Here is a 26,673-nt window from a genome sequence, read left to right on the forward strand (position 1 = left end):
GAGATCTTAGGATGAAAGGAGGTGTAGAAGAGCAAACTACTTTTTGTTCCATTTTTATCATGTTTTTGCTTTAGATTTATGGACAACCTACAGACTGAAGTTCTCGAAATAGAATTCCTTTCCTATTCTAATGGGATGAACACCATCAGTGAGGAAGACTTTGCTCATATTCTTTTGAGATACACAAATGTGGAAAATACATCAAGTTACCTGGAAAACGTACGATGCAGGATTCCTGAAGAAAAGGTAAGTGCTCAGATACTACAGTGATGCACAACTGATAAAACCTCAAAAATCCTAAAGACAAATCCTGGTGCCATTGAAATCAACAGGAGTTTTGTCATTGACTTCATTGGCATTAGGATTTCATCCTAAATATCTCTGATCATTTACTTTGCGTTGTCTGTTCAACAAAATCCACACTGAATGATACGGTATTTGTAAAATGCATAGAGTTAATTAACAAGGAACCATGTCATGGAATTAATGCATAATTACTTTTAAGGTGTTTAAAGCCAGGGAATTAGCCAATAATTACTTTTAAGGTGTTTCAAGCCAGTGGTTTAATACTATGTTAAACCCTCAGTTTAAACGATAATATGCTTAAGTGCTGTAGAGAAGTGAAGTTTCATTATTAGAAAATTTCATCTTTAGTGAAAAACCAAATTTTTTTTCTGTTTTTTTCCCTCTGATATCACCTTTGTCACCTTTTCAGAAACAATATTGACACTTTGTATCTAGTTCTGTAATAGTCTTAATAGTGGGTCATTTGTAGATAGCCTTGATGAGTGAGTGTTTCTTATCAGTGGCTGAAGAGATATTTTCAAAGCATTTGTGAACTAAGAACAATACAGAACATTAGGTAGTTAATCCTTCATTATTTAGCAGCAGATGTGTTGTCAATAGTGTACGTGAACAATAGAAAACTCTTCTGTTAGCTGAATGCATCAGTGCAAACCAATATAGCTTGTGTTACAATCACCCCATAGAACATAGGGTATTTTGGATATATTTCTTCTGTTTTGTTTACATAGGTGGATATGTCCTTGCAAACACTCTGATTTTGTTTAAAATGGCTACACATTTGGACAATATTGACAGTTCCACTTGTGGAACTAAAAGCAGTAAGTATGCTTTGGCAATTAGCTTAAACTGTTGGTCTGAAAAAAATAAGCCATTAAAAATTCAAAACAGTTAGGACAATGTAAAAATTAAGATTAAAACAAAATGCTGAATGTAAAACTGGAGTTATATTTACAACAGGAGCCTTAAGTAAGTGTACAAAAATGAATGTTATGGTTTAATTATGTGCGAAACAGTAGTTGCTCTGGGGTGAGATTATCACAACTCTTAACTCAGTGGTACAAAAAAGTCGGGTTAATCACCTATTACTCTGCCCACTCACTCTCATTGCTAGGGATGGAACATATGAAGAGCCATTGCTCTGTACACCCAGCCCTTTGCCAGCCAGAGTAGCTGACTTGGTACATGGCACAGGAGGAGGAATCTGGGGATGAAGGTATTCAGTCACTCCCCAGACCCAGGGAGACCAGAGAGAAACTGATATTTTCCAAGAAACGTTTTGTTCTTTGCCTTGCTCCTAGGGCAGTTGAGCTAATGGCTTCCCCTTGTACGGGGATACAAACTAGTCCTCTGTATGCCCAGTTCTAAATATGAGACAGAAGTAGTACACGTCTTTCACTCTTTCAATGCCTTTATAATGCCACAGAAATGAATTTTACTTCAGTATGGTATGTGGGCTTTTTGTTGTATGGTAGTTACATTTATTTGGTTGCTGAAATCAACCTGTATGTGGGAGCAGGCTTGTTTAAGAAAACAGAAGTTGTTTGTTCAAATTTTTTTTTATTTTTAATAGTTACGATCATGTACATAACATCTAGGTAGCAGAAAATAATGGCACGCAATCATGGACATAGAGAAACACATGTATATAACTGTAAGGTGACAGTTCAGTTTAAAAAGAAAATATCTGTATTTGTATTGATTTATGTATAAAAATATTCTCTAACGTTCAGTATCTCACTTTTATCAATTATTTGAGTGGAAAAAGCCTTCAACTTAGTAAGCTCCCTTTCTTTTCTTGGCTGTGCTTTTTAACAGAATCGTCAGCTTGGAAAACTATCTCATCAGGCCATTGTCCTCTAGAAGTTTTGCTGGCTGGTAAACTGTGTCATCCAAATGAGAATTTACCCATTTTGCCATGTCCTTTGCGTATAATTTCCATAATTCTAAATGCAATATGCTGTGCTACATCTCAATATTCTACAGTTACATGCAAGTGATTTTTGAAAATATGCACTTATGACTGTGGATGAAGTGCTGTAACTCTGTAGAATAGAAATCACAAATACTCTTCAAACTTTTCAAAATGGGACTTTGGTTTCTATGGCTATGGCTACACTATGTAATAAAATTGAATTTAATGAAGTGGCTTTTTACCGCTACATTTGATAAAGTCAAAGATGAGGGTCTGCAAATATCTAGAAAGTGTGTTTCAATTACCTTACCTACATTAGAATGCATTAGCCATGCACTGTCAATAAGTATCCCACAGTGCCTGTTGTCCCATTGTATTCTTGGTTTTTGTGCCAATGGCTTATGGGAAGAAATGGCTGCAAGTGATTGTGGCTGTCTGTCATCATCCCAGAATGCAAAGCACACACACACCCTGCCATAGGCAGACAAAAATCTGGCTCAAGGAATTTTGTGCCATTTTTGGGCCGTTTTCCCAAAGCCTGCCCCAGGCTCATGGCACTAGCATAGATCTTGAATATCTTAGAGCCGTTGTGTAGTGTGTTATGGCCATTTCCCAAAGCATTATGCAGTTTTATTACACAAAGCCAATGGGAGGCTGAGACGGGTGTGGATGATTTGGATGGTGATACTGAGGAACTGGAGAACAGGAATGCAGAGATGCTTTGGATGCATTGCTTGCAGTGGAGTGTTTTTCTGGAGACGTGAAACCAGCATATGTTCGTTCGACTGCATTGTTTTGGAGGTCTGGGACTACCAACAGTGACTGCAGAGGTTCCTCACACACAAGGCCACTTTCATGGAACTTTGTGATTTGCTGTCCCCCACTGTGAAGCTAATGATACCAGAATGAGACCTGCTTTGAGAGTTCACAAACAAGTGGCATTGCTCCGTGGAAGATTGTAGCGCCTGACGGCTATTGGTCAGTGGGAAATCACTTCGGGGTGGGCAGATCTACAGTGGGGGCCATGGTGATCCAGGTAGCCATGGCAGTCTGCACCCATTGATGCAGAAGACTGTGACTCTGGAAAATGTGCAGCCTATAGGGGATGGCTTTGCTACCAGGGGCTTTCCTAGTTGCAGTGGGGCAATAGGTGGAATGTGCATTCCCATCCTGGCCCTGGACTCAGACCAGGACCACCTGGCCTCAGAGTATATAAACTGCAAGGGGTACTTCTCCGTGGTGTTGTAGGTGTTGGTGGATCACAAAGTTCATTTCACCAACGTCTATGTGGGATGGTTGGGAAAGGTGCATGAAGCATTCTGTAACCATGGTGGGGATGTTGGTTTAAAAATTCAGATCTCTGCAAAAGCCTCAGGATGGGCCTTTCTTCCCAGACCAGAAAATCAAGGTTGGTAACATGGAAATCCCCATATTGATACTGGGTGACCCTACTTTTACCCTCTGCTCCCTTGGCTCATGAAGCAAGTACAGAATGGTGGTGGAATGTGCCTTTGGCCATTTAAAAGCCAGATTCAGGTTCCTTTTTACCCATTTGGACCTTTGCCAAACTACTATCCACACTGTGATTGCATCATGCTGTATTCTCCATAATATTTGTGTATCAGCAGAGGGGAAATTTCATGTTTATGCACAGCTGGACATAAGGACATTCAGCAATGTGCATGCATAAGCAACAGCAACCAGGGCAGCTTTGAAAAACAGCTTTATGAATAAGCAGATGGCCACATGAATCTGCTGCATTTAACTATTGTGATATCACCCCACATACACAATAATCTGTGCTTGTATTTTATGAAAGCACCTCCAACTGCACCCCACCCAATGTGAACCAATAAATGACACTGCTTTTCACAAAAACATTCAGTTTATTTAGAGGGAGGAGGGTTTAGGGGTAAGAAAAAGAAGGGAATTCTGGCATTGTATGTTGGAATGTGAGCCTTTTGCAGTGTGGAGAGTCCATGTCGAGGGGAAGCCAGGCAAAAGGGTTTGGAGACACCATAATGAGTCCTGTGGTTAGTGTCGCTTTGCAGCTCCAGCATGGAACACAGGATGTTGGTTTGCTCCCTGACATCCATCTAGAGCTCTGTGAAGTCCTTATTCTTGCACTGGAGCATGTTTTGTTGCCACTGCTGGGTCTTACCTTCTGTCAGAGGCAGCTATGGTTCAGTCCCTCTCTGCCTTTTCAAGCTGCCACAGGATGAGGTCCTGTTTGGATCTTTTCTTTCGCCTCATTGCAGCAATTTTGTCTCCCCCATGCACTCCGCCTGTTAAAGACAGTGAAAGTAAAAAATTTAGGGACAGTTTTTAAATGTGACACAAAGCACATACCAATGGAATTAATGGGTCCCTGTTTGACAGTCTCTGCAACTTTTATTTTCCAAGGCCACTTTTTTGTTTTTTAAGGGTGACAGTGAAGCTGTTTCTTCAGAACAGAAGCTATTAATTGTCCAGACCATTCCATTGTGGACATGGTAAGATCTTGGTGGTCTGAGGATGGTCAGGGCAGGTTTGAAACAAAACCCTGTAAAGTGTGGGGAAAAAACTTTCTTGGTGATCCTTATAAATCCTGTGCAGGGGAAAAGCCAGCAACATGGTTGGAGGGGTCAGGGTGAGGAGAGCCTGCCAGCCACATGGAGCGGGGAGATGGTGGGCCCACCAGCCACGTGTTGTAGCAGGGCTGTCCTGGGAAATGTATATGGCCAAGGAGAAGTGCAATAATGTTAAGGGGACAAACTCTCATGGAACTGCCCATGCTTTTTTGAGGCTGCAAAAAGAGAGATCGGACTCCTAACAATAACAGAGTGGGAAAAAAAACTATGCTTATACTGTGTGAGTACAGGGCTGGAAAATTTGCCAGAACACTGTGTGTTGTCCTAATACCAGATTACTTACTGTCTGCCTGGCATGGCAAGGTGTGCTCTCATGGAAGGCAGAATAAATCAGGCCTCTCCTAAAACCTCACGCAAAAAATAAAGGTACCTGGCTAAGATCTTTCTGGAAATCTCCAAAGAGGATAAGCACTCCGTTCCCAGAAATATTAACAAGCTGTTCGAAGGGGCGAGATGTTCTGAGGGGCATAGATCAACTGTGCCTGACCTACAACCTGCTTGTAGTAATTTTAAAAAGTATGCTTAACAGAAGTAAACCTGTACCTCAGTACAGCTGCAGCCCACTTGTAGCATTCTAAAAAATATATTCACCAGAAGAGTCCTCTCCAGCATTGCTGGACTCTGGAGCATCAGGTGTCAATAAGGGGACTGGCTCCAGGGCGATGAAGAGCTTGGGGTCTTAGGATCAGCTTCCTCAGGCATCTGCTGACTGTCAGCCTCTTCCTCTTCATTGGCTTCTGCCTCCTGCTCCCCCACTCGGTTCTCACCGGAGTCTAGAGGATGGTCTCCTGAAGAGTCCTTGCTAGTCTCTGGGACTGCGGTTGAGTCCCTCCCAAGAATGATGTGGAGCTGCTCATAATAGCAACACATCTTGGGAAATGACCCAGATTACCTGTTGGTTTCTCTCACTTTATGATAGTTCTGCCTGATCTCCTTTATTTTGACCCGGCATTACTGAGCATCCTGGGCTTACCCTTTCTCGATCATGCCCTATGAAATCTTCTCATAAATGTCCACATTTTGTTTGCTGGTTCACAGTTCACTCAGCACTGATTTTTCACCCAATGCAGAAATGAGATCCAGGATCTTGTTATGGCTCCATGCTGGAGCTCTTTTGAGACCCTGAGAACTCAGATCAGAAGAACCTTGAGTAGTCACAATGGCTAGGTGCGATGGATGGCTTCTGAGGCTTGATATCCGTGCTGGTCAGAAAGAAAATGAATTCCCATTTCTGGGCTCCCTGTTACCTACTTCCTGTGCACCTGGAGAGCAGTGGAGATGGAAGCAGCCAGAACGGATATCTATAGGGCATTGTGGGGCCATCACACTCCCCCAGTGCCACTCTCTTCCTCTGCCAGAGCCAAGCTCCTCCAACCCCCTCCCCATTCTAAATCAATGCTGGTGAGTCACTGGAGTTCCTGGGACCAGAGATGCTGCTGGAGCCACTGCTGTCTCCCATCAAATGGTGGGGTGCATGTGTGAAGTGGGAAGATGGCATTCCTAGTGTGTGGCTGTAGGAGGAGCCACATTTTAAAGGCTCCAAGATCTGCATGCTGGTCCACAGCAGGAATTGACACCACATGTGGCAAGTGGCAACCATATGGGACACCGTGGAACTAAAGAAAGCTGAACAGCAGGTGAGGAACATTCCCCAAAAGAGAGGAGGGAAATTTCAGAGGACAGTCATGGAAGCAAAGAGTAGACAAGATCTCATGAAAAGAAAGCATGGTCAACAAAGGCAAAGGCATCTTTCAGGTCAATGAGCATGAAAGTGGAGTACTGGTTCTGATTTTATCTTAAAAGCTGATATCAGGTAGTTGGGATCTCTTGTGGAGTTGGCTTTGGGTTTGAAGTTAGTAATTAGGGCTATGGATTTGGAGCCAAAACAAAAGAGGGTCTGAAGAGCCAGAAAAAAAGAAAAATCCCTGGTGATCCTTTAAAAGCTTTGCTACTCAGCAGATTGATCAGTGCTGAAATCCTAGCTAACACTCAGTTTCTTTTGGAAAGCAGAAGACATCCCCTATAATATGTGTGTCGCCATCAGCTGAAGAAAGCTCAGGTATCTACAAAAATGAATGTCAAAATTCACAAGAAAGAACTTAACATAGGATATGTCTATACTTGCCAGAAGATTGACCCCATGGGGGTCAATATTCCAGGTTCGATTTAGCGCACACAGCGGGGACAGGAGAAATCAAACCAGGGCTCAACAGGCAATCTCAGCACTGCTCATTCTCTCAAGGAGTAAAGGAAGTTTACAGAAGAGTATTACCTATCAATCTCCCTCTGTAAGAATGGCCTGATAAGTCGATCTTAGATATGGTGATTCCAGTTACACAATTGTAGATGTAATTGTGTATCTAGGATTGACTTTCAGGTCTAGAAAGTCATCTCACCATCTATCTAATATAGTACCCAACGTGGCTGCAGTAATGCGTATTATTTATATAGTTACGTTCATAATATATCAAGGGGAGATGGTAATATCCTATATTGGACTAACTTCTGCTGGTTAGAGAAAAAACTTCTGAGCTTAAAACAGAACTCTTTTTCAGGTCTGTAAATAAATAGTTGTAAGTACACTGAGTTGGTTCATAAGTACATGTAGTGAATTTTGTGTGCTGGTCTACTCTAGACCTTAAAGTCAATCCTAGATACGCAATTACATCACTGCAAAAGTATTCCGATATGTATATAAAAGTGTGTTCATGGTTACATCATAGTAATAATTTTCATAGCTTAAGGGTTATGTTAGTGTTTCTTGAGTGAAAATTAACTTCCTGTAGCTGTGAGAAACAGGCAGACATGGTATATCTGTTGGAACTTGTCAGGACAAATCTTGTTCTTATTGACGTCATTTGCAAAATTCTCATTTTTGTGCTGGATGTCAGATATTTTTTCTAAATGCACTAGCCATATGCAACCTTCTAACAGGTGTTTATTCATTTATCATTTCTACTGATTATTCTAAGAGTACTAATGCAAGTGTGCTTCTTTTATTCAATAGGGTATCACATTTGATGAGTTCAGATCATTTTTCCAGTTTTTGAACAACCTAGAAGACTTTGCAATTGCAATGCAAATGTATAATTTTGCAAATCGTTCTATAGGACAAGGTGAGAATTATTACTTTTGTTAGTGATTAAAAACAGATCTTTTGTGCAACTTTGCTGTCCTGCACCTGCACTTGTCCTAGCACTTTTTCATCATAACTGGATGTTACTGGCAAAAGAGGATATAACTGTATCACTGAGGGCTTGTCTACACTAGCCCCCTCCTTCAAAGGGGGCATGTAAACAGGATTGCTTGGTGAATAGCAATGAGGTGCTGCACTGCACATGTAGCACCTCATTAGCCAGATTCTGCCACATGAAACGTTTTGGTAGTAAGGGCACTTCAAAGTTGCATGGGTACTTCAAAGTGCCAGCGGCTACACAGCTTGCTGGCTCTTCAGAGTTGTTAACTTTGAAGTTCACACAGCGAGCATTAGGCTAGTGAGGTGCCGCATACGCAGCACAGCACCTCCATTGCTATTCACCAAGCAGGCTCGTTTACATGTTCCCTTTGAAGGAGGGGGCTAGTGTAGACAAGTCCTGAAATTGAAAATATCTAGCTGAATTTGATTATTTCCTTATCTTGGTTGTTAACGTTTGGTTCACATGCCTGCAGATCTGTTGTAATTTTAGAAGATGCCGTACATACAACTCATATACTTACAGACTTTTAAGGCCTAAAGAGGCCATTGTGACCATCTGTTCTAACCTACGGTACATCATAGGCCACATAACCTTCCCAGTCCACATCTTTTAATAAATCCATAATCTCTGGCTGAATTCCTGAAATCCTCAAATCGTGATTTAAAGACTTCCGGTTAAAGATAATCCTACACTTAGTCTACTTTACATGGGCAAATGGCCTGGGACCCATGCTACAGAAGAAGGCAGAAACTTCCCAGGATCTCTGCCAATATGACTGTGGGGGGAGAGGAATTTCTTCCCAACCCCAAATGTGGTAATCAGTTGGAGTATATTGACACGAGCACGTCGGCAAGACCCACCAGACAGACACCTCCATATCTATTTTCCTATTTCTAAACATTGGAGATATTTGATGCTACCACTTACAGATGTGCCACATGCCATTGTAGACCATCTCATCATACCATTGCCTCCATAAACTCTTCAAGCTCAGTCGTGAAGCCATTTTGTTTTTTGACTTTGCTGCTCTCCTTGGAAAACTGTTCCAGAACTTTGCTCCTCTGATGGTTCCAAACTTCCATCTAATTTCAAGCCTCAACTTGTTGACAGCCAGCTTATATCTGTTTGCTCGTGTGTCAGTAGTGACTCTTAAATAACTCCTCTCCCTCTCTGAGATTATACTTTTGAGGTATTTATAGAGATTAATAATAGGTTCCCTTACTCTTCATTTGGTTAGGTTAAATAAGCCTAGCTCCTCATAGTTCCTCTCATAAAGTAGGTTTTCCATTCCTCTTATCATCCAAGTAGGTTTCTCAGCACCTGTTCCAATTTGAATTAATGTTCCTTAAAACATAGGAGACAAGAACTTGCACAGTGTTCGGGAAGTCTCACCAGTGCCTTCTGTAATGGCAATAGTACTTTCCAATTGCTACTGGGAATACCTCATCTGATGCATCCTAGGGTTGCATTAACATTTTTCCCAGTTTTGTCACCCCAACAGTTCATAGTCTTGTAATCAATGAGTACATCTAGGTCTTTCTCCTCCTCTGTCACTTCCCACTGATAAGTCCCCTGCACGTATAAAAATGCTTAATTTTAGTCTCTAAGTCCGTGACCTTGCACTTTGCATTATTAAATTTCATCCTATTTTTATTAGTCCACTCTTCAAGTACATCCAGATGTTGTTGTATAACCTAGTTCTTCTCCAAACTGAAAGTACCTTGCAACTTTGTGTCATCTGCAAATTTTATTTCTGTGCCAAGTTCATGAATGAAAATATTAAATAGGACTGGTCCCATCACTGATCCCAGACAAACTCCACTAGTGACCTCCCTCCAGCTTGGCAGTTCACCTTCTGTCATGGCCCACTAGCGTATCCCCTTTAATCAGTTCCTTATCTACCTTTAATTTCTCATATTAATCTCCATCTTCTCCAGTTTTTAACTAATTATTTTCCATGTGGAAGTGTGTCAAATGACTTCCTGAAATCCGAGTACATCCACTGTATTACCTTTGTCTAAAAAATCAGTAACCTCAAACAAAGCTCAGATTGGTCTGGAACAATCTACTTTTTGTAAAAACACGTTCCAGTTACTGTTTACTTCTATTTCCCTAGCTACTTTTTCTTTTAAAATTTGTTCCAAGATCTTCTATATAGTGGAAATCAAGCTAACAGGCCTCTGGATCACTCCCCTCCCATTTTTAAAAATAGGTACAGTAAACCCTTGATTTAATGGACCCTAATATAATGGACTTCGGAAATAATGGACTCTGTCTGCTAGCCACCCCCTAAATAAATGCTGGAGATTCACCAGAGCCACAGCCAGGGCTGGAGGAGCTGCCAGAGTGACTGGGGGCTCAGGAACTCTTCTGCCCCAGCCCCATATACATGGAACATGTCAGCACCTGGCCACTGCTGCCTGCAATGGCACTGAGCAGCAGCCATGGTGTTGGAGACTGCTGGCAGGCTGGGGGCCACCATGCTCTACCTTCTTGTGGGTGGCTTGGAGCTGGCAGCTGGAGGAGCCGCAGTGCTGAGAGCTGCAGGATGTGGAAGGCACCAGGCCAGCATTCAGCTCCTGTCCTGGTGATTGGGAGAGGGAGATAGAGGTGTGAGGGGCAGGGGAGGGAAGAGGGGGCAGAGGACGTGAGTGAGTGATGGGCTGGGAAAGTCAGTGCATCATCATACAGTATAACCATTCGGATATAATGGACTTTCAGCTTTAACTGACACCCTTCCACCAGTAATTGAGAGTTTACTGTACTATATTAGCAATTCTCCAGTAATAGCACAGGACCCCCAAATTTCTGATTTCATTAACTCCCCTCTGTCCCTCCACTCCATGAGCACTCTTTTCCGTATCATAAACTTGTTTTATTTGTTAAAGGAAGTACAAATGTAAACATAAATTTGATCCTGTATTTGCAACTGTCAAACAGTTTCTACAGTAAACCCTTGATTTAATGGACTAATGTGGGGGAGGATTGTCCGTTAAATCTGAAAGCCAATTAAATCTGAGGGTTTACTTTTGCCCCAGTCCCCTCCTCCCCGAAAAAAAAATGCCTGTGACTCAGCAGAGTTGCTGGCACTTGGAGCCAGAGAGACCATAGTGGCATGGAGTGATGCCACAGTTAAAGGTGCTCAGCCTCGGCTTGGGGCACCACCACAGGTTCGGGTGCATCGCTGCCCCCACAGCTGGAGACTCTGTTGTGGCCTCGGGGAGCTGCCACTGATGGTAGAACTGCCACACACTCCTTCTACCGGGGATGGGGCGCGTATGTAAGTGCTAATGTGCCCCAACCCTGGTGGGAGGAGCACATTGTGGCTTTGGTGGTGGCAGCGGTTCAGGCCACGGTGGAGGGTTCAGCCGTGGTGGACCGTAGCAGCTGGAAGCTAGGACGTTACCCACTGTAGCAGCAGCTGCTCCAGCGTCTCTGGTAAGTTGCCTTACTTTTGGGGGATGGGATTTAGGATTTTATGGACCCTAGCGAAGATCTGGAACCACGGGGGGCTGGCAGACGTCTGTTGTTTCCAAAGTCCAGATCCGTAAAATTGAGGATTTACTGTACATGTTTCTGAATTCCTTATACTGCCTGTGAGATACAATTTTCCATTTTTGGTTCCTGCCCAAAGGTGGTGTTTGGGTGGCTTATGGTATGTAAAAAGACCTTATTGAGGGGTGCATATGTCATAAACTTGAACCAATTGATTGGATTATGAAGTTATAAGCAACTGAAAAATTACTTGTAGACATACGCAGAAGTGTCTGCTTCTAGACATGCACAGTCTTTCATCTCCAAACCTGTTGTACTACCTAATGACTGTAACAATGGAGCTTGGTCATTTAAGGAAAGAGCTTATGAATCTAAAGTCTCTATAAAAAATAAAGGCTAGTATAATGCATGGGATTCCTATTATGATACATATGATACACATAGTTATATTATGAACATTTTTTGAATTGCGAACTATGAGCTAAATTCTCTGTTTGTGTTGATTTCAATTAATCTGCACCAGTTTTCACCAATAAAGAAGCTGACTCATATTTTTTCCTGTATGACTTCTGTTATATATCATTATAGACTATTAGAATATGAAATCATCTGTAGTTATGGAACCAAATATGAACTAAGAAATTCAATTGTAATTTATATGTATCCTTACCTTTGACTGCTTACATGTGCAAACATAACTTAGTACAGTAAAATGTCTTTAATCCAGACTCTGATGATTAGGAGATCCCAGTGGTCCAGTGTCTGGCAAAAATAGTCCCATTTACGGAGACAATCCAGCAAAATTTGGTGGTCCGGCATACAGTAGTCCCCTGAGATACGTGAGGGTTGTATGGAATGCAACCCTCATGTGCCTCGAAATTCTCATACGTCGGGGGGCTTGGGTGGTGGGTTGGGGCTGTGGGACAGGGGCAGGGGGATTAAGCCGGTGAGGTTTGGGCTGCAGAGGGGCCGGGGTGTGTGGGGAGTGAAGGCGGAGGAGCATGAGGGTGAAGAAGCAGGAGGAGTGCAGGGGCGGTGAAGCTGAGAAGCGCAGGGGTGAAGAAACTACAGGAGCACAGGGGTGGTGAAGCCAAGAATTGTGGGGCTGGTGACATCGAATAGTCTGGAAAATTTGGTAACCCAGCACCTGTCCAGTCCCAGACAGGCCAGATTAAAGGAATTTTACTGTAGTAACATTGTTTCTGCATTTCATTACAAATAGGTCACTAGGAAACTTTATGCTGAAGAAGGTATATCACGATATGTAAACTCTTGTGATCTATCCAGTAATTGAAGCACATAATGACTTCTGTGTTTTTTCTTTTTTGTTTGTATGTGTTGTTTATATAGATGAATTCAAGCGTGCTGTGTATGTAGCTACTGGCCTGAAGCTTTCAGCACATTTGGTGAACACAGTCTTCAAGATCTTTGATGTTGACAGAGATGACCAACTGAGTTATAAAGAATTTATTGGGATTATGAAGGACAGATTGAATCGAGGGTTCAGAGTAAGAATGTTAATATTATGTTTATTTTAATTGACTCAATTTCCAACTTAGTGAAAATTGCCTATGAACTAACAGCTGATTAATTCTTTTTTGTTTTGAAAGACTTTGGAAACTGTCTGGAAGACAAGAATACCATTTTGGGAAGGCCAGGGGAGGAACAGGCATGTTCTGGGACATCGCTTGCTCTTCTTCTTGTTCCCTATACTATCAGAGAGAAAGGAGAAATTACATGGCTTGTGTGCATGCATCTCACTCCTGGCTGGTGAGGCAGGGAGCAGAAAAGTGACTCGCAGAAGCCACGTACTTTCTCCTCACTACTTGACCATCAGGGGAATGGGAAGAAGAGTTAAGGATGTCCTAGTACCCATGGTTTCTGCCTACTCTCAGCTCTCACGCAGTGACACCATAGCTGGAAGATTAATCTCTTCCTGATTTGTAGAAGTTAGGTATTGTGGGAGAATCATAAGGGGATCAGGCTATGCCTTTACAGTATAGGGCCATCCCAAGAGCACTAAGTGCTCTCCTTATACACTGACATTTCTGCTGCCTGGTGTGGAGAGGTTAGGGGTATAGGTTTTAACAGTAGTGTGTTTGTGCTTGGGCCACTGGTAATAGAGAATGAAAGAAGGTGCCTTCCACCTCAGTTCTTGTGCAGTTTTTGTACAGACACGCATGATTAGCTGTAAATGTAGCCATGGTCCAAACGATTTCTGTGTTATGCGTCAGAGGTTTGGACTCTTTTCGGCAGTAGCTGTGGAGCTTGGGATTATTTCTTTGTTGTATAAACAGGATTATTTTGGCCCAAAGTTGCTTTTTGATAATTTAGCTCTATCTGGCAGATTTAAAATCAAGAGTACCACACAGGAAAATGGGTAAAGAATGGGAAATAAACTGTGAAATGCTATTTGTGGAAAAAGAACCTGTAAACTGATTTTGGAGCTTTGCCATGGGGTAGATCTGTAAGCCTCTGTACTTGTCCTAGTCCCCCAGGAAAGGAAGGAAATTTTGGGAGTGTCAAAGTTTAAAGGAAATTTTTAAAATAAAATTCAATAATTGGGGCCTAAGCCTGAATGTGATTGGATAGTCATGTTAACTGATTGCATAGCTATTTTGCTAGATTTATTGGTTGATTTATGATTCAGAAATTTTAGATTTTATTTTTAAATGGAACAGTTAAAAATTGTGCATGATTTTAGAATGGCCATATGAAGTCACAGGTGTTTCTTATTGTTTTTGTGTATCAATATCACAAATTGTTCATTTAAGTTTAGTTTTAAAATATAATATGCTCCTTTCAAAGTGACACTATAACCGTTTAGGTCAAAGTTTTAAGCTTCTCCTGTAAAGAGATTACAGTACTTGTTAAATTGAAATTTGGATTTGTTTCTTCATAACATGACTAGCAAATTGACCCCGTATTGCTCCGGTGTTTAAGTGAGGTAAGGTTGTTGCCCATCCTGTCCCCCCCCCACCCCCCAGCTCAAGCCCTCTGCCTCCCACTCCCTGGCTCCTTCTGGGCTGGGGAAAATAGATGCATCCCTGGCCCTGGCCCTGGCCCTGGCCCTGGCCCAGCAGGCTCTGGCCCAGCTTTTTTCCCCTGGCCCAGCAGGAATGTTGGTGCCATGGCTTCTTTCCCTGGCCCAGCAGGAATGTTGGTGCCATGGCTTCTTTCCCTGGCCCAGTTGAAGCTGGTAGGGGGCTGGGGCTTTTTTCCCCTGCACAGCTGCAGTGGCAGGGCTGTAGCTGTTTTCCTCTGCCCCAGCGAAAGAGGCCAGAGGGGGCCTGGTCTGGGGGTGGGGCAGTTTTCCTGGCCGCAGCATGAGCTGGGGGAGGTAGGGCCACAGGTTCATGGCTGCAGAATCTCCGGGGGTGGGGGCGGGAGCTAATTTTATGGGGGAGCTGCTGAGCGCTGGGGGAGGTGAGATGGGAACAGGGGTAGACTGTTCTCTGCTTGCTGTCCCCATTGGAGAGTGTAGTAGCGCTTAGACATCTAAAGGACTACCAGTGAAAATTAGGCAAAATCAGAGGCTAAACTAGGGAAAGAACAAGTTAAAAACATTTAAACAAGTTAGATCTCTAAATGATCAGAGCCTGGTGAAATGCATCCTAGGATATTAAAGAAGCTGACTCATTAGTAATCGTCTTTCAAAAGTCATGGAAGATGGGACAGATTCCAGAGCACTGGAAAGGGCAAATGTAGTGCTCCATCTATAAAAAAGGTAATAAGGACATCCTGAGGATTTACATACCAGTCATCTTAACTTCAGTACCCAGAAACATAATGGAGCAAATAATTAAGCAATACATTTGCAGACGACAGCAAGATAATACGGTGATAAGTAACTGCATGGATTTTTAAAGAATATATGATGTCAAACTAATCTAATAGCTTTCTTTCACAGGATAACAGGGCTTGTTGATATCATGGATGTGGTAGTATATCTTGACTTTAGTAAGGCTTTTGATACTCTCATATCACTATTTATTAAAAAAAAAAAAAAACTAGGGAAATACAGTCTAGATGGAACTACTGTAGAGTGGATCCATAACTGGTCACACAACCATTCCCAGAGAGTAGTTATCAGTGACATGGAGGAGTATATCGAGAGAGGTCTCAGCTGGATCAGTTCTGGGTTCAGTTCCATTTGTTATGTTCAGCAATGATTTAGAGAGTGTCGTTGAGAGTACACTTATAAAGCCTGCAGGCAATACTAAGCTGGGTGGGGCTGCAAGCTCTTTGGAGGTTAGAATTAAAATGCAAAGTGACTTAGAAAAAGTAGATATATGGTCTGAAGAAAGTACGATGAAGTTCAACAGGGACAAATATCAAGTCCCCCCATGTAAGAAGGACCAATCAATGGCACACATGCAAAGTGGAAAATGACTGCCTAGTAAGGAGTACTACAGAAGGGTATCTGGGCGGTCATGGTAGATCACAAGTTAATGAGTCAACAGTGTACCACTGTTACAAAAAAAAAATCATTCTGCATTTGCAGGAGGATTATAAGCAAGACACAAGAAGCAATTCTTATGTCCTATTCCATTCTGATTAGGCCTTAGCTAGAGTATAGTGTTGAGGACTGTGTGCCACATTTCAGGAAAAGTGTGGTCAAGTACAAGGGAGTCTTTAGAAAAGCAACAAAAGTTATTAATGGTCTAGAAAATGTGACCTATGAAGGACGACTGAAAAATATGGGTTTGCTTAAGGTGGAGAAGAAAAGACTGAGAAGGGTCCATGATGATTTTCAAGTACATAAAAAGTCATTTCTCAGAGGGAGAAAATGCCTTAATGTTTGAGGCTAGGGCTGGGGTTCTCAAACTTCATTGCGCCACAACCCCTTTCTGAAAATAAATGTTACTAAATGAGCCCAGGAGGGTGGATTGAAGCCTGAGCCTCTTGGAGCCTTGCATCCCAGCGTAGGAGAGCCAATGCATGATCTCTACCACCCTGTTAAGGTGAAGCACAACTCAGCCCCAGCAGAGGGCTAAAGCCCTCAGGTTTTGTCCCCAGGTGGTGGGGCTCAGGCTTCAGTTTTGACACCAGGGCTCAGCAAGTTTAAACCAGCCTTGGTCCCACTTTGGTCACAATTTGAGGACCACTGGGCCAGGGCAAGAAACCAAGGGTTTAAATTGTAGTGGGGGCTGTTTAAGTTGGACATTGGGAAAAATTTCTGAAGTGTCAGTGTGGTTTAGCACTGAAATAAATTGTCTAGGAAGGTTGGGGACTCTCAGTCATTGGAGAATTTTAAGAGGAAATTAAATAAACATCTGTCAGGGATGGTCTAGGTATTGCTTAATTGCATCTTCAATGCTAGGGACTGGACTCGAAGACTGCTCAAGATTCCTTCCAGTCTGATGATTCTGTGATGTAGTTTCTTAATAAATATAATGATGTGATAAATCCATAGCAAGCTCTGCAAATTCCATTTGCTAAAAACATAACATTAGAAAGACATACTGGGTGAGATCAATAGTCTGTCCAGCTCAGTATCCTGTTGTTTGACAGTGGCGAGTACCAGATGTTCCAAAGTGCATGAACAGAACAGAGCAAATGTTGAGTGATCCATCCCCCAGAGCATGGAGTTAGATCCTTCACCAGCTTGACCAAGAACCTATACTCCATGAACCTACCTAATTCTTTTGTGAATCCAGTTATACGTCTGTCTTTCACATCATCTCCTGGCAGTGAGTTTGACAGTTTGTGCATTGTGTGAAGTACTTCCATGTGTTTGTTACACACACACACACACACACACGCGCACACACACACACACACGGGTCTTATCTTCTGTGAAGGGGCTAAATAATATTTCTTCCATGCCATGATTCTATAGACCTCTATCATACCCCACATAGTCATCTCTTTTCCAAACTGAATAGTCCCAGTCTTTTTTTTCTCTCTCTCCTCATATGGAAGTTGTTCCATATGCCTGGTCGTTTTAGTTGCCCTTATTTGTACTTTTTCCAATCCCAGTGTACTGTTTTTTTTGAGATGGGAGACCAGAACTGCAGCTAGTATTCAAGATGTACATGTGGCATGGTTTTACAGAGTGGCAATCTGATTTTTTTTTTGGTCATATTATGATCCCTTTCCTAATGGTTACTAGCATTTCTGTTTGTTTGTATGGATAAAAGAAGATCTGCTTCTTCTAATGCAGTATTTCATATCTTCAGGGAAGTAGTTGGCTGGTTAAACTTTATGAAGTGTGCCATACACCCACATATGTCACATTGGTCTTTGTTATTGGGTAATATCGCAGGGAACAGAGGTTGCCAGATAATCAAGTTTTCCAGAAAGTCAAGCAGGGCAGCAGCCCTGCTCTTCTGGCTCCAGCGAGGCAGCTGACCCTGCTCCACCAGCCCCTCAGCAGCCGTCTTTTGGCTGGGCAGCCAGCCACAGTGGGGCAGTTGGCACTGCTTCACCAGCCCTGTGGCAGCTGGCCCCAGTTGAGTGGCCAGCAGCAGAGGGAGTGCTGGTTAGTTGAGAGTTCCAGTTATCCAAATGCTGGATAACATGTCATTTACTGTATTAGGAAAGAATAATAGGAACTAAAATAACGGTAGGTATCTGTTTGGAGTATGGCTTTTCTACATTGCATTTCTTTTTTGTGTGATATAAGTAACTAGTTGTTGCATGCCCTTCAATCAGAGACCCTCCTGAATGCTAGCTTCTCATGTTAGTTATGAAACACTGCAGTTTTTACTGTAGTTTCTCATAATGGCTAAGTAAGATTCAGTTTGCAAGATTTTAGAAAAATCTTAGAATTGTATCTTTTTGAATTTACACATCATGCAACAGTTTTGACACAGTAATGATGATTAATAAGAGTAAAAATTCCCCTTCCTCCCTTTGAGTAGTGCCTTGAAAAGAAAAATAATAATCTGTTGTTTTTGATTAGCTGTTAATGCCATATTTGGTAATACTGGTAATTGTTTAAAAATTCTGTTTCATTGAGGATGTTTTGTGTGAAAGAAGCTTATGGATATTGCAATTAATAGTAAGTACTTTAGTACAATGTATTATGTGACCACATTAAAACTGAATAAAACAAGTACATTTAATAAAACAAGAGGCTAAGTGAAACTGGAATTCTAAAAAGATACTGCCAGGACTGAAGGTTTTGCTGTATATAAAGAATTATCCACTTGAATGTCAGTTAAAAAACAGAAAGCTATGCGGATGGAGAAAGGACCAGATAATCCTTACGTAAAATTAACAAATATACACAGTCATTTTCTCTTCTGTTGTTATACTATCCACTTGTCTGACTAGATTACTGAACACTGTAAATTAGATGGCTATACAATTTAAAAAGTTTTGTAAAAGAAATTTTGAGGGATCTGCCTTCATAAATGGAATGCTCAGGAAATATATAATGTCTAAGAGGCTTATCATACAGAATTTGTTTTTCAAGTATGGGATTTGAAATTAAAAGATAACTATGATAACCTTAGAGGCTTAAATTTGAAAAAAGTTTTTGAGATGATCTGATGTATTTAACTGCCACCCAGTGGTCAGTCAGGATAGTGGAATAGTGTTAGTGTTACAGCTGATACAAATATAATATAGGAAGGCATAAAATGAAAATAGTTTTCCTTTTTATTTGTTTGTTTGAAGATATTTTCATACATTTAATTTTAAAAATTGTAAGGCTAAGCCATTTTCCTCTCCCTTATAAATTTTTTCAATTTTCAGTTACAACTAATATTGAATATAAATACTGAATGATAAAAAACATTTACCTGTGGCTAACTATATGCTGTACTGTGACTAACTTCCAGCTACTTGTCATTTAATCCCCATTCTTTTGTATTTTCATGCCACTGTTGTCTTATGCGTACCTTTGGCTGCCTTCACGTGTTGTCTGCATCTGCACACTTCTCCATTTTCTGCTCTGCAGGGCTACAAAACTGTACAGAGGTATACTACTTTCAAATCCTGCGTGAAGAAAGAACTCTATAGCAGATAAGTCACGGTATGTGTTCACTGCTTAGTCTTTCGAAGTGTGCTGGCATGCTGATGGTAATGGCTATGCGTTAAACTGTCACCATTTTGTTTTCACATTACAGAATTAAGGAATAGATTTAGAATTTAATCATCACAATATTTGAAATGGTTCTGTCACTCTGTTTTTAGACTTAAGATGATTGCAGGCTGTCATTGTTTTGCTGGCTTATAGCATCATTTGTATTGCATTCAAGAAAACATTTCTTCTCCCTCACACACAGGTTTCATGAATTTCTGTAGATATTTTCTGTCCTTTTTTCTGTACCTAGTTCTTTTCATGCTTCAGATAACTGTTCGTGATTTATATGGTGGTGAAGACTTTCATTACAAAGGTAGATTTTTTCCATCTTCTCGCTGAGAAATAGTAGCCTTAGTGATAGTCCTTCAGTGGGGTACTGAATACCTTTGCTGGGCAGGACAGGTTTCAGATGTGTAATACAATAGGTTGTTTGGGGGTATATGCAGGCTTGTGCTCTCTGTGGCCAGTGTTTTCACATATATGATATAGAGCTCAAAATTTTACTCAGACATATCCACTGCTCTCCCATATGAAATTTAGCATCAACAGGGACAAGGAGAAGTCCTGTGGCACCTTATAGACCAATAGGTTTTTTTTGGAGCATAAGATTTCGTGGACAAAGACCTGCTTTGTCTTTGCCCAAGAAAGCTTATGCTCCAAAAAATCTGTGTAGTCTATAAGGTGCCACAGGATTTTGCATTGTTTTTGCAGATACAGATAACATGGTTATCCCTCTGATACTCATCAATAGGGACTTTACAATTTAATTTAAAATCCACCAGCCCAAATACTGGAGTATTGTGTTAGTATTTCGGAACTGGAGAGTGACTTATCCTAAACAGGCAAAACTCTAATTTGTCTGTACAGGTTAAATGAAATCTAAATGACCATTGAAGTGCTAACAGTGATTTTTAAAATTTTTTCAGTTTAATAATCTAACTGGTTAGTCACACAAAGTGAGAAGAATTATTTTAGATTAATTGTATCTTATCACTTGGAAGTCTCTCTCTTTCAATTCCCAGTTTGGTAATATGAGCATTCTTCTTCTTTCCTTCCTTAAGTCTCTTGTTAACTAAAACACCAATCCTGCAATTTTTTCCAGGAGTACTTTTTCTCTTCCCCCAGTAATACTTTGACATCCTCCTTTTTCTGTACTGTTGTTGAATGGCTTGACATACCTTTGTTTGTCCTTTTTTAGACCCTAACTTCTTCAGGACTGGTATCCAGTCTGAAGTAGACTGATAAAGTGCTGTACATCTACGGTGTCATCTTCGTAAGGTTCAATAGTTAGTATTTACCAAATTGGAACAAAAACATTAATATTAAACATTAATATTAATCATAGTAAACAATATTAAACCTAGTAAAATTCTCTTTAGACAAGAGAGTCTTTGAGCTCAAAGAATCAAATTTGCGCCCATAGTCCCTGAAATGAAAGCAAAGTAGAGTTAATCCCTTTTTCTGACATAGATAAATGGAATACCAGACAGCACACTACATGTAGGCTTATTCAGGGGAGAGTGAGGCTACCTTTATACTAGACCTTAAAGTCAATTGCAGATATGTAATTCCAGCTATGAAAATTGCATAGCTGGAGTCAACTTATCTACAGTTGACTTACCTGGCCATCCTCATTGAGAAAGGTTGACAGAAGAGACTCTCCTGTCGACCTTCAGTACTCCTCATGAGGTGGAGGAGCAGAGGGATCAACTGTTGAACCCAGTGGTTCGATTTCACATGGAATCGAACAGTGGAAGATGGACCAATCTTGCGGGTAGTGAAGACATGCCCTAATACACTGAGGTCCTGTCTGATGTGATGCTTCAGCCAACTTTATTAATTAAAAATGTAGGTGAAGTGATTTCTGAGCAATTACACTGAGAGTTGTCGTGGGGAAAACAGAACCTGCACTCTTGTCTGTGTACATACCATGAAATGAAATGAGTTTAGAAAGGTCATTGCAAAAGTACAGAATAATTACAGAAACCAGAAGCGTAATCTGCTATATGTTACACACCTCTAACCTCTAAATGCATTAATGACGTTTACTTCACAGAATGAAGCATACTATCCTTATATAGTAAACTTTTTCATATCCAGCAGCACTGGGGCCAGGAGGTTGCTGGATATTCAGGTATTCTGGATAACAGAGAGGTATACCTAACAATTCATAACACTAAAGAAAAACAAGATCAGCTAGTAAGAAACAAACAAAAATGCATGCAAGGTACTTTTTTTACCAACAGTAGTACTGTACACTGTAAACATACTGTATTTGCTGTATTTGTTTGTATTTACTTTTACTATACTGTACATAACAGAAAAAGTAAGTAAGTTTCCTTATGGTTAAAATGCTGGTTAGTTGGCAGTTCTGGATAATAGAATGCCAGATATGAAAGAATTTACTGTAATAAATAATAAAATTGGTCATTGGGGAATGACATCCAAACTTTGTCTGGCACAGACAGTTGACAATAATCTTGCAGATCTTGGTTCTCTTTATGTGTGGGCGTTCCTGTACGTATATAGCATAGCATGTGAATTAGTATTAGCAGTTTGCTTTGTTGAGGAGGAAAGGAGACAAGAAACTGTTAAGAGAAGACAGTAGAAGACAGAGTTTACAAGTATGAATTATAAAAGCCAATTTCTAGTTGTTTTGCTACTCAGTTTCTTATTTAATATACATATTTTATGCAACCAAGATATAGAGTTATGTGGAAAACCTTTAATTCCTATGTAGTCCAAACATACATTTCTTCTTATAAATAACAGAACTATCTTTTTATAGAAGTAAACTTGACTATCATAACAAGCAATTTTAGGAAAACAAAGTAATTTCCTAGGAAAAGTTGTTAGGTCTTTTCTCTGAGACAGGCAAAGCGAAAGGTGAGGATCAATGACCTTTCACTCATTGTGCAGAAAACTGGAAGGTCTTATACGGTAGGTGAATTATATTGGGTAAAAATTGAATATCATAATGACAGTTTGGTTTTTGTTTGTTTGTTTCTCTCAACTATCTGAGTTTTAGGGAAAATTTTTGATCATCTTGGATTCATAACTGAAGAAAGTCTAGTTTTAAGCTCTGCGAGGAAGAATCTCTAAAATAAGCTGTACTTCAGTCACTGATCATTATACTGGGATATTTGTTGTTTGACAGCTGACTATGGACTATGTTCCCAACCATGTAAGAGAGGAGCTAGCATCTCCCTTTTCCACTAGAAAGTGGGTTGGCAATATGCCTCTCAACACAAACAGCAGCCACTGGAACCTTTCCCTGCTGCCAGTCTTTCCCATGGCTCACTTTTCACTGTAACATGTTGTAATTCGCATGCTGCTGCAACTGGTGTGTAGTGAGGGCAGGAGCTAATTTCTCATGCAAGACAGTGACTTCTGCTGATAGAACTGCCTGGTAGACATGGCCTTAGACTGCATTTGTATCTTGAAATAATTTATGCAATTAGTGCAACGCAAATTGCATAAATTACTTCAAGATGCCTTATTTTGACGGCACTGAAGTTCAAAACAAGGGCCTATGTTGAAGGTTCCATTACTCCTCTCGTGACAAGGGATAGCAGAACTAGAATAATGGGGGAAAAGCTTGGAGTTTCTATTTTGAGATATGTCTGTATCCTGAAATAGCACACGCAGTCTAAACATAGCATCAATTCCACTAGCACCAAGAAATTTTGGTATTTTCGTTTTATTATAGAAAAATTTCAACCTTTTGATACAGCTGTGAAAATGGAAGAAATAATCTTAAGAGCTGGAAGAAATTATCTTAAGAGCAAGAGACTTGTGAAAGAAAAGGATATATTTTAATTCAGCTATCTATATAGACTAAGTTATTGGGTGAACACTAATTATGTGCTTTGGTATTGGGGCGCAGTTTGGAAACTGCTTACTTACCTTACCTTCTGTTCATGTACAAGGATCTGCATGCCAGACCTGAAGAACAGCTCTGTGTAAGTTTTAAAGTTTCTTTCTCTCAACAAAAGTTTGCCCAAAAAAATATATTACTTCACTTTCTTCCTACTTCAAGGGTTTAGTACTTCATGGTTGTAGTCGTGAAAAATTTATCTCATTTGTATGATTATGTATATTTTGATGTCAAGAAATGTATTTCACCAGGTCTGTTTCTAATTCTACAATTGTTCATTTTTAACAGGAGACCCCAAAATATGGTTTGAAGGATTATTACATTTGTGTGACAACTGTAACGAGCAAACATTTAAGAGAGGTCTGGAAGCAATTTCGCAGTCGAGATATGCTAGGATAAAACATCTGAAGAAAAGAAAAATTTCGGCCAGTAATCACTACTATTTTTCCTAGATAGTGCTTGTGGAAAAACAGCAATACACAGGTATCTTTCAATTGCAGCACTATGCACTGATCACTATAGGCTTTTATCACTTGATTTGTTGATCTATTAATGGATTTTTTTTCCATCCTTTCTTCAGTATGTAATTTGTTTTTAGGGTTGCCTTAAGCTTTAGTAGGCCAAATGACAATTTATCTTAAAGATTTATTTTAAAGCTATTTGTTTTTATTTATTTTAAACTATGCCCTTCATTTAAAGATTTGTTTTTTTCCATTCTGGGAAATGTGCCTTTTGGCAGTAGTGGAAAAAATTATTACCTAGTTGTAGGATTGTGCTTTTTTGAAATTGACTACTATATGAAATTTGTGTTAAAACAGGGTATGAGAATGCACATTCATAGCACAAGAACTGTGTAAGTTTTGAATGTATAGGTTGTAAGTACTCATGAGAGAACAAAACTGTCGTTTAAAAAAACTAAGTAGCAGTTGTGATATAGGAGAATGTGAATTATTGATTGCTGTTAATCAAGAAGAACTGGTGTCCAAAAGCTGTAAGTCTTACTAATATATAATCTTACTGGTTCCATTTAATAAAATTTCCTGATTTTTAAAATGTCTAATTATGTACTGTATAACAAAAATAAAATGTCATAGTATCAGATAATGTTAGCTAATACACTATAACATTGTATTTCTGTAACTTTATCTCTAGAATATGAATTCAAGATTAGTCATGTATTACTTTATTAATAGCACAGTTTACATGAAAGTTGAGCATGGTGTGGCACAGAGGTACATCCCCTTCAGTTTTGCTAGACTGGCAGGCAGTACTGAACAACTATCACCCATGGGGAGGTGGCTTTGAAAAAAATGAAAAGAAATGCAAGCAGCAGCACAAAGCTACTGCCAATTAAAAATGTTACAATGCAAATGTAAATAGCATGAGACTTTGGAATATGTGAATCAACTTCTAGAATGAAATAATAAAGCTTTAAATACAGCTATGGATTATGTAAGCAATCCATAGACTCCCTAGTCTCATGTCACTAGATTTCTATGAGCAGAAGAATTATTTTGTTATTTTGTTGCTATTGAATTAGTCCTGAAAAATTTAGGATTAATGAAGCACAATTCCATTTGTCTGTGCTTAATCATTTTATTTGATGGGGAAGGGATGCTTCAATGTAGCAATTGCATTTAGAAGTTTTGCACTGCTTTTACAAAGCTGATAGCATAATGTAAGTAAAACCACAAATACTAGCTCATTTTAATACACATTTTAATGCCACTCTTAAAAAATTAATAGAATATGAAATTAAAAGTATTTAAATGGGAGCAATTTGTGTATGAAAACAGGAATTTATTTTTCCTTTATCACCCATAAAAAGGTTTTGTTTAGTGGTGTAATTCAGTCCTAACTGTACTATTACACATCGTATATTTTTTTTTAATATTTTATTGTTGTCATGAGCACAACAGCTTTATTCTTTTACCATGTAGAATGTAGCTGTCACTCAAAGATGATATGGTATTTTTAAATGCATAAATAGAAAATAACATGTTTTGCTTCTATATTAATAAGTTTAAGATGCAGGATGAATGAATTTACAAATGTTATCCATTTTTTAAAAATACTGATTGTAAAACCCCTTTTTGAGAAATCCCACTTCATGAATTTCAAAAAAATCAATATTAGTTAGAATGTTTTTGTTTGGCATGATTTATCTGGATTTTGGTAAAAATTATACCATAAGAAAATACTAGGTAGAAAAATGTTAGCGATAGTATACTGCATTTCTATGACAGATATTCATGCAGTCCATACTGCGCTCTCCTGTAACAACTGAAAACTAGAAAAATCAGAGACTGAACTAATGCTGATAGGCCTTGGTATTGCAGTAGACAACTGCTTTTTCTATGTGTGACCAATCACAATGTATGTAAAATCTTGGTATCATTTTTCTATATGGTACCTAAGTACAGTAGACTGGCAAAACAGAATTTATTAGAGCTAGATTAGTCCATATGACTGTAAAGACTGTATTTTCTGCTTTTGTTTAATAATATAATTTATGTAACTGCACTAATATGAAAAAATGGTTATGATATTCTTGTTTATCTCAAAATAAACACACTTGAAACAAACTGGTTTTATTGTTGTAGTGCCGATTAATCGAACTCGAGGCCAGCCTTAGGGGAGACATGCGGGGGACTGCCTAGGGTGTCATTCTAAGAGGGGATGCCTTGAGAACAGTGGTTCCCCTTCTCCTCCTGCTTGATTCTGAAGCCCTCCCACAATTTTATGTCTTTTCTGTATGGCTTGTTGAGAAGTAATCCTATTCTAGGGTCATCCTATTTTCTGGCTCCTCTCAGTTCAGTCTCTTTCAACATTCACTCCTTGATGTCAGGTTTGACTGACTGGAAATTTGATTACCCAGCAACCCCCATTCCCCAGGGATGCCAGATAATCAAGCTTGTACCATGGTAGATAACTGTATACTTGCAAAGTTCTTCAAGGTTTACAGTGCTATTATTTTAGTTTACTGTGTGTGGTCTGTACATTTCATAGTTTTATTTTCTTTTATGCTTAAATTAATTTTTTTAGGTAATGAAGTGCCTAACCTGTCCTGGCTGGAGTAATTATTACTTTCATTATTGTATTGCGCTTTACTATTCATTATTAAAAATGGTACAATCAAATAGTAGTATTCTTTTAGAATGTAAATTTAGCATTGTCTCATTTTAGCAGTTATAAAAATAACTAAACATATAACATAAGAC

The 26,673-nt window shown here is 39.8% G+C and overlaps 1 protein-coding gene across 6 annotated transcripts in view; it reads left to right on the plus strand.

The window, feature by feature from the left end:
• The window catches only part of MICU3 (mitochondrial calcium uptake family member 3), a 101,231-nt gene extending 75,199 nt beyond the window's left edge, over nt 1-26,032 (plus strand). For 2 of the 6 annotated variants that reach the window (XM_074992839.1, XM_074992843.1), the window contains 5 exons: nt 75-246; nt 7,856-7,964; nt 12,891-13,048; nt 19,450-19,524; nt 23,285-26,032. In XM_074992839.1, coding sequence (XP_074848940.1) covers nt 75-246; nt 7,856-7,964; nt 12,891-13,048; nt 19,450-19,518 — 508 coding nt within the window. In that variant the 3' untranslated portion in view covers nt 19,519-19,524; nt 23,285-26,032. Of the gene's footprint in view, nt 1-74; nt 247-7,855; nt 7,965-12,890; nt 13,049-17,054; nt 17,409-19,449; nt 19,525-23,284 lie in introns of those variants that run through there. The other 4 variants (XM_074992837.1, XM_074992841.1, XM_074992840.1 and 1 more) reach the window with 3 other exon arrangements.
• The last annotated feature ends 641 nt before the right edge of the window (nt 26,033-26,673 follow it).

This window comes from Carettochelys insculpta, chromosome 4, assembly GCF_033958435.1.
Source record: "Carettochelys insculpta isolate YL-2023 chromosome 4, ASM3395843v1, whole genome shotgun sequence".
NCBI lineage: Eukaryota > Metazoa > Chordata > Testudines > Carettochelyidae > Carettochelys > Carettochelys insculpta.